General features: G+C 32.3%; 1 protein-coding gene across 1 annotated transcript; it reads right to left on the reverse strand.

Moving 5' to 3' along the window:
* LOC128180392 (translationally-controlled tumor protein homolog) lies at positions 1–4,614 on the reverse strand. The gene is made up of 6 exons (XM_052848480.1): positions 4,483–4,614; positions 3,137–3,207; positions 2,609–2,805; positions 2,214–2,332; positions 1,433–1,539; positions 1–388 (listed from the first exon to the last, which is right to left on the reverse strand). The coding sequence occupies exons 1-6, from the start codon at positions 4,508–4,510 to the stop codon at positions 386–388; spliced, it is 525 nt and encodes a 174-aa protein (XP_052704440.1). The 5' UTR covers positions 4,511–4,614; the 3' UTR covers positions 1–385.
* Between the last annotated feature and the right edge of the window lie 4,972 nt (positions 4,615–9,586).

Consider the following 9,586-nt stretch of genomic DNA (forward strand, 5'->3'; position numbering starts at 1 on the left):
TTATTTTTTAAAAATTTTATTATATAATCATATTCCTCTTATTGCAGCTTCACCAATTGACTTTCCTTACATGCTTTCTTTAAATAACAGTCCACTGAATTAGAGAGTATCACAGAGGGGTTCCAAGTCTTCAAACAATGTAATGTAGAACCAGGACAACCAATAAATACAACAGGAATTAACACTGTCGCAAGACTCGGTCTGTGAAGTCACTAACGGCAGAGAGAAGCAGAAACATTAATAAAATGTATGTCCAAAATCAGTAGTGTAGAGTTTGTCACTGTTGTTTGTAGTTTTGATGAATGTCCCAAAATTGTGATGGTTGATGATCATTTCACAAGAATTCTGTTAGTGTTATTGTTTTTAATTCCTAATGAGAACTTGATCACTGTAAAGACAAGAAAAAGGTCAATTAATACATGCTTAACTTGGTTATATTGACTGTAAATTCCTAATTAAACACAAGGAATTATTATCCACGTAAAATCGCGAGAAGCATATCGGGCAGATGTAAACTATTTGAAATCATGATAAAAAAAATTCGCTGTTCGTGATTTTTCATTCCGTGTTTTGATGCAAAACCGTTGGATCGTGGAATTAAGTACTCGCGTAAAATAAGGAATCTACAGTATTTTAAAAATGTATGTCTGATACACAAAGATAATTTGTCATACAAATCAGTATTAGAAACTTGTTGTTATCAAGAGAACAGGTTATCATATGCTGTAATACCATACTTCTATTTCTATTATACTATGAATTGTTCAAGGGAGCTAATCCCTGCCTTCAAAGCAAGTTTAAGTCCTTTACATCTCACAGTATTGTCAGTCTGATAGTATATCTTCTTTTCAATTGACTGATAGGAATTTAAAATGTCCCCACACTTTTAAACATCAACTGGCAGCCATTTATACATGTTAGCTATACTTTTAACCGAAACCGAACTCTTAAATTCCAGATCGGTAGACCACACAGCTCATATAGTTTCTTACATACGTACACCTAGTTTAGCTTTAACATGACTATGGATTCTTACATATGTACACCTAGTTTAGCTTTAACACGACTATGGATTCTTACATATGTACACCTAGTTTAGGCTTAACATGACTCTGGATTCTTACATACGTACACCTAGTTTAGCTTTAACATGACTATGGATTCTTACATATGTACACCCAGTTTAGGCTTAACATGACTATGGATTCTTACATATGCACACCTAGTTTAGGCTTAACATGACTATGGATTCTTACATATGCACACCTAGTTTAGGTTTAACATGACTCTGGATTCTTACATATGTACACCTAGTTTAGGCTTAACATGACTATGGATTCTTACATATGTACACCTAGTTTAGGCTTAACATGACTCTGGATTCTTACATATGTACACCTAGTTTAGCTTTAACATGACTCTGGATTCTTACATATTTCTCCTCTTTGATTCCATCTTTAAAGAACAGCATGTAGGGTGTGATTCCGTCCTCTCTGTAGTCAAGTAAAGCAACATGTCCGTCTGGGTTTTGGCTCTCACCTGTAACAATTAAACATACACAACATATAGGACATCAAAAATTGAATTTTACGTCCACATTTAAAAATTGCTGAAATTGTGTACAAGATTAACAGAGAAAATTTCCATCACATTGTGATTGATTTTTCATGCTATTCTTGACCATTATATTCCACCGATTGCGACCACTATTCTATGTATGTGAATAATGGCTATTAGTGGTGGTTTATCATTACCAATACCATTCTACAGAACCATTCCTACAGAACCATTCTAACAAAATAATAGTTAAGAAATCAAATTGATGTAATCCAGTCTTTTTGTTATCGGCCAATTTATTGACATATTCAACTCAGCAAGAGCCCAGCTTCGATTTTACTGGATTTAGTGGCTAAACTAGTTACCTAATACTGAACGTCAAAATACCTCTTATTTCTTCATCCACTTTTTAAAGAGTGTTTACGACTTGTCATCTTAACTAGTCAAAACATACAAGTAATAAGGACTCATCCTTTAATAGCATGATCATTACAGTTGGGTACAAACTTAAATCCAACACCTTTAACATTCTATGTCATATCTGATCATGTACCAACTCTAATGATTCCTTGTTTCTTGACATTTACATCATTTTTAAAATATTGGCTACATTAAATAATAATTCCCATCAAGATTTTCCAGTGTAGAACACTTACCAAGATAAAAATCATAGTTTTTAAAGTTTCCCAAGACTTCTTTCACACATGTCTGTGCTTTCTTGGCAAAAGCATCGGCAGCTTCCTGACCTTTAGTTTCGGTGATTTTTGCTTTAAGTCTACGAAAAAAAATTGTTGAAGAAATTACAGTCATGTTACCTAATAGGTCTCAACACATTCAGACTATTTCATTTTTAAATCTTTGACTTCTTTTACAAAATCAATTCCAATGCAATAATATTTGTTATCTTGTACAAAACATCAAACGGCAAAATATTTCTGAACTTTAATGGTGACATTCAATCCATTGTAAACTAGATATGTCAAACATTTTAGTAAGAGATTTTTTTAGCGCAAATGCAAGTACCCCTCCCCCCTTTTCCTGTCTCACTTACGCTTTCATGTAATCCTTAAGGTACACCTGATAGCTTTTCTTGTCAAACTGCGTTGGCTGCATTTTACTGGCCAGGACAATGTTGCATCCACTCACTTTGTTGGCATCCTCGTCAACGCCACCATCATCATCCCCTCCCTCAGCTGAAGGGTTACCGCCAATGTCCACATTACCAGCTCCTCTGTCTTCTGTGACAATCTGTCAGGAGAATCCAAAGTATATGTTTTAGTACTTAGTCCTCTATTTCTACCCTCATACCAACCCTGTCCTATAGATACGAATTTTGTTTATCTACTAAAATTTCCTGCCCAAAACAAAACGAAACCAACTGCTTCCCTTTTCCAAACATAAAGTAATTATTTTTTATTTTAAAAAAATTTCTACCTTTGAAAGGAGACAGATTCTGCAGGTGTAAATAAGCTTAAGTATATAACTCCTCAAGATAACTCCTCAAGATAAATGGTTTGTTTAAAAAGTTATTTTGATACTGTCAAAAAATTAGACCATGCACTGTAACCTATACACTTACTTTTCCCTCTACTTCATAGAAAAAATCATCTTTGATGCTGAATTTGAAAGCATCGGTAAAAAGCTCATCTCCTGAAAGTAAATAACTGCAATTTTAGATAAAATGCCTTTATCATGGTTATACACTTTACTTTCCGCTTCAAATAGCTGTCAACATGGACAAAATCAATTCAATGAATCAATGCAACTTTTCATTTGTAAGGCTAAATTCAAAGCAAGAAAATGACATTCTTTGATTTATATATTAAGTATGTTATTCACACGCCATGTTCAAGGTGGCAACTCATCAACAGCAACTACAATGAACAATAGCTTTTCCTTTTTCTGTTGCCATTATCCTTCTATATATTCAAAACAGAAATATAATATAGTCAGGTTAAACTTAATGTTAATTATAATATAATTAATATTAGGCTATATAATTATTATATAGCCTAGCAGACAGTGGGGTCACAGTCAGAGTTCTCAAGAGGAAGGGGGAGGGGTGAAAAAGTAGGGGTGCTAGAAGGGAGATTCCACTTAAAATTACACTGTCTGGATATACAAATCTTAAATAAAGTTGGAGGTTGAATGACATCAACTTTCAGTTTTGGTCTCAAAAAAGAAAAAAGAAAAAAAAAGGTGGACACCTTACATTATCAATATAAAGCCAACTGTATGAAACAAGTCAGCAGCCCTTGGATACTGCTATAGAAAATTCCCAATTTGCTTCATTATGACGATATTGTTTCCCAACTTAGTATGTACTAATATTGTAGTTACCAATGGGTAAAATAAACCACTGTATAATCCCAAATACATGTACTTACTAATTCAACTTATATACATTAACACTGTAACAGATTTGAGACACTCCTTATATTTAAAAACATTCCACTCCTTAGTACCCAGGTACAATATATAAAAATAAACAATGCTTGAATAGTTATACGTTTCATCTTTATCTGTTAAAAAAAACTTTCTTCCTATAGTTAAACTAAACAATTTTCACTTATTTCAACATCTCCTTTTTAGTTACACAGACAAATATTCTCAAATGACAATCGTGACATCACTATAAATCACTATGTATTTTTCAGTCATATTTTGAGTCCAGTTGGACTCATAAGGTATTTAAAATGTCTGTAATATGGAAAACACATAAACAAATATTTAGAATTTCACTGATCATAATCCAAACGGTTCATTTTCCTAAAGTTTTAATACAAGGAATCAATGGCAACAGCCGACGTACATTCTCCACAACAAACTGGCTCGGACCGGATTCATTTTTCTCTAAAAATACGACTTAAAACACCTCGTTTTTAACCTACATGAGAAGAAAAATGAATAATGTAAGTCTCAAACCTGTAATGAGATCTTGGAACACGATCATTTTGGCGATGGAGTAAGATTTTACAACCACAAGTAAACAATCTTGTGTATTCGCCACCGAGGACCGGAAGAAAGGAGCGAAAGTTAACTCGATCACAATATTATTCGGACAGCTGATCGGAATATGGGGGGTGTCCTCTTTTTTCACAACAAAACTTTATCTTTATTTTCATTTAGAAAATTGAATTTTAATTGACTTCCCCTTTTTTGTGAAAATTTAACTTCAATTTAATTAATGATAATAATATAATAATTTAACATTTAATAATAAATTATTTTTATGGGACAATTAACAATATTAACACGCGCACCTTCCTTCTTTTACCTGGATTAAGATTGACAATAGGTTTTTTGTTTGTTTGTTTTTTTTTTTTTTACATCTGTAAATTATCCAGTTGTCCCTCCCCCTTTTAAGACCACGTGGAAAAATTGTAGTAAATAAAAGAAAACGAACAGTGAAATTGAAGGCATATATGTACTATGCTACCCCCTTCCAGTAACCAACACACGGATAAGGATTTTCATGATTTAAAGAATTTTCCTTTTTATGCTTGTCAAGATTTTTTGGATGAGTCTGCCCCCTTTAAAAAACGATGCAACATGCCTGTAAATCAATCCTTTGGGATCATCAATTGCACTAGACTTTGACCCGTGCGTGCACGGGTTGACAATGCATATAGGACATATACGAAATAGATACATCGACACACCGTATTGTTGACATCTAAATAACAAAGCTATAAGCCTACAATAATGCTATTAATTTCAGTACATTTTTTTAGTTAGAATAATCTAACTGTGTCTCGGAAAAGGCCCTCGCCACAGTTAGAATGCCTCCCATCAGAGACATAAATAGCATATGTCTCTGCTCCCATATACCCGTAATGTAACAGAAAATTGAAGCTGCGTTGAAAATTAGTCAAAATCCTAAGAAACCTTTTTGAGACTGTAAATACCTTTCATCTAAAATTCTAATCCATATAATCGAAGAATTCAACACCTTTTCACCAACGTACTCGTATTTTCTTTGCTACAGACACAATTCACGGAACGCATTCTATCGTAAAACCAGGTCCATTAGACATTTATCATTTTAACGATAAAACATTCTATCTTCACTCTCCTAAGAAATACAATGTGAATTTTTTTGGCATGGAATCAATTATTTTTTTTTTTTGACATCATGCACGAAGACAAAATTGAGTAAGCACTAAGTTGATATGTATAATTGTTATTTTATAATTTCTCTCATAAGAAATCATAGATATATAATTATAACAACAGAATATAAGGCAAAATTCGAATGAAAATGTACACGTATGTGTATTGTTTCTGAGTTTATTCACGGAAATATGGTATTGTGGAAACATAAACTATAGATTCCCTTAGCATGAATGTACTGCACACGCGCAAGATTATAAAATCCGAAAAATCCAGATGAATTCCGGGATCTTTTGAGGAATTTTCGTTGATTAATAATTAGCGAAGCTTAATTGAAAAAAAAAACAAATTGGTAAACTTCAAGTACCAATGATGTTAAAAATATATAAAACAAAAGACAGTACTCTTCCGATTTATCGGTATTAAAGCCCAAAAATTCGAGTCTATTATTTTAATATTAAAAATAGTAGAATAAATACATGTACATAAAACTCAACCTCGTTGCTGACGTGTAGTTCTCCCTATATTGTCTGACCTCACCCTTTATTTCCTTATTTTATATGCATAATGTTATTATTTAAGTAAGGTATAAAGTAGCCTTCTTGTATTGGATTTAATCCCGCCCGACCAAAATTATCACTTCATAATATTTATAGAATGTTCCCTTTATCCTTAAATAATCAGATACTTTTCAGAAATTGGAAGAAAAATATTAAATAATTAACTTTAGTATATGCTTTTTTTATTTCGTATATTTATATACCCCCCCCCCCCCCCCTTGCGCCAGACATTGCGTCTTTTTTGTCACTAATTTATTGAAGTATACGTTACGAATTTAATTCGTATATTGCAATCACAGACAAAGACACTGGAAAATGTACATATTATAAATTCATACCGTTTCTATGCAAATACTGCAATTATATATTTTGAAAATGGGAGGCTACCTATGAAAATTATACGGATGTTTAGAATATTCAAATTTTGGTTCAAATTATTACAAAGTCAGAATTGTATTTTGCAGTCCTGTTACAAAATGTTTTACAATGAGTACATATTGTCTTTTGCACTTGCTGAAAATTGGGTTGTAATTAGTGTAATTAAAAATATTTTTTTTTAAATTGATCTACATTGATCATTTTATTCCACATCTCGATGTTTTTTTTTACAAACATATTATTGATCAGTTTTTATTACAATATTAAATTATTTAACAAAATTAATACATTCTACATATAAGAAACACATTGTAAGAATTAAATTGTCATCTCTTAGACTTGCAATTGAAAGTGGACGACATACGATTGTACCAAAGGAAAGACGTTTTTGTAAATTTTGTTCCGATATTGAAAATGAATTTCATTTTGTTTTAATTTGATATGTCGACAGTATAGAGTAATCCGAGTAAAATATATAAAGAAGTATTATTGGAATAAACCTTTTGAATACAAATTTATACAATTTTTATAAGTGTTCAAGGATTGGCTTGGATTAATAGTTATTAACTTAAAAGGGACCATATTTTACTTTTTTGTTTACACCTTCGGCTAAGGTTTGGCCAGTAACCAAAAGGTCGTTGGTTCAACCCCACTGTTGTCAATTTATTTTGTGTGTTGTGCACTATAGATAAAGCACTTTATCTACATTGTCTCAGTCCACCAAGCTGACATTAACCTTCGGTGGGCTGGTGCCCCATCTAGGGGGGATGACCAAACGACTCTCATCCGATTAGCACCACGGAAACCGGGCATAATTAAGCACTGGTCGGATGCGACATAATGACACGGACAATGATTTAACCAACTTAAGTTAATGAAGCTTAATTAATTGCACGTGTACAATGACAATGAACTTTATTCTCATAACTGAATTTACAGTGAAGAGAAAAAACATATGTACAGTATGTACAAACTACAATATATATAATAAATGAAAATCAATGGTACATGCATGATGAAGGGATAACAGATATAATTTAACCAAGAGAGCTAACTCTCTCAAATATAGTATCTAATAGTTTACAAATATTGGTAAGTTGGTTTATGTTTGTGATATTAAACAGTTTTTCAAATTTTACAACATTTGGATTTGTTATGAAATATTTTGGTAAACATCTAACCCTTGAATTGGATATATATACATCAGTACATTTGAAAAGGTAGTGAAATTCATCCCCAATTTCATTGCAGGTACATAGTTTACAAATTCTGTTTTCTCTAGGAATATTAAACCATCTACCTATCTCAATAGGTAATTTAGCATTACCAGTTCTAAAGTTACAATATTTCTTACATAATTGTGTTGGCAAAATCAATAAATACTTTTCAAAATCCAGTGAGTTTTTAAAAATCCTATAATTTAAACCTTTTGGAGAATTATGTACCTCACTATACCATGATTGCTTAAATTGGTCTAATAAAATATTGTATACTTTAGATTTTAACCAGGGTATGTTTATTGTGTTTTGATACCATATATATGTCAATCCACATTGATTTAAAGTTTTCTTAATGGCTTCGCACCATGGGTTATTAAAATTCTTCAATACATTAAAAAGTTTTGCTGACAATTTTGAGTTCTGGAAATTGACTAATTTACCCCAAAAGGAAATCATTCTAACTTTAACATTAATTGTTAAGGGGTATCTTCCAAGTTCCCCATATACCATAAAGTTTGGAGTTGAGGTTCTCAAGTTCAATATATGTTTACAAAATTTTAAATGTAATTTTTCAAGGAGATTAGTGTTATGAAAACCCCAAACTTGATCCCCTGTGTATAGGACTATGAGTCATGGGTCTCAGATGACCGTTAAGGACTGTGGCCTGTGGGCCTCGGTCTTGTTTTCCCTAACTCGATCTTCTTTGAGTGGCAAAAAAGTGACGGAAACTGCAACATTGGATATATATATACTTTGTTACATTGTACCTGTAAGTGCACAACACACAATATCAAGTGACCACAGCGGGGTTTGAACCAGCGACTTTTCGGTTACTGGCCTAACGCCCATAACCTCTGAGCCATGTGCTCCACCTTTGTAAAGTGTCATCTAATTAAAGACCCATCTCGTTTTATTCTTTGTGAAGTAGTTTGGGAACAGGTAAGAATTAAAATTTTATATGCGAGTTTTTATCATCTGTTTCGGTACATGCAACTTTAGGGTTGAATTGAACACACACAATTTCCTCTGTATAATTATGAAGATATCATGTTTTATGATCTGAAACTTTAAATCAGAGCAGTGCACTCTAACAAGAGCTTCACGTGCTGTTCGTGTATATGCTTTTTTTAAATTAGAAATTCACACAGACCCATTGGCTGTTTTCTTTTATTTTCTCTATTAAACATTTATATATTCGATGACCCAATGATTTTAAATACAAAGGCCTAATTTGTATTATGTATTATAGAAGAAAAAAACATGCCTCCCCCAAATCTAATAAATTATAAGCATTTTTACAAGAGTTTGGACTTTAGGCAGTTGTGTCAAACAGCATTGTGACGTAGGCCTGTCTATTTCATCGATCGCTAGCCATTCAGCCATGGCTCTTTGAAATCAACTTTTGAGCTAGCCTATAAGACTATGCAATTTTCACTTGAAAACAGCGTCATTTTCATTTTGATGCAAGAAATAGATAGTTACATCCTACCGAAAGTCCAAGGTCTTGTTAAAATGGTTCTTTTTATGTATTATAATAGAAAGTTTAATTATATTAAGCTATTATAAGAACTATGGTTTACAAGTTTAAAAAATTAATTCAAAACATAACTTTCAACTTTGTACATGTAATGGAATATTTGAAATACCAATATCTATATAGGTAAAATAACACAGTTGAATTTGATATCTCACCATGTAAAGTTCGTGCATATGAATTTCATCCATAAATGAAAAATCTTCTTAAAATAAAAGACGAGA

The sequence above is a fragment of the Crassostrea angulata genome, chromosome 4, assembly GCF_025612915.1.
Source record: "Crassostrea angulata isolate pt1a10 chromosome 4, ASM2561291v2, whole genome shotgun sequence".
In the NCBI taxonomy this organism is placed as follows: Eukaryota; Metazoa; Mollusca; class Bivalvia; order Ostreida; family Ostreidae; genus Magallana; species Magallana angulata.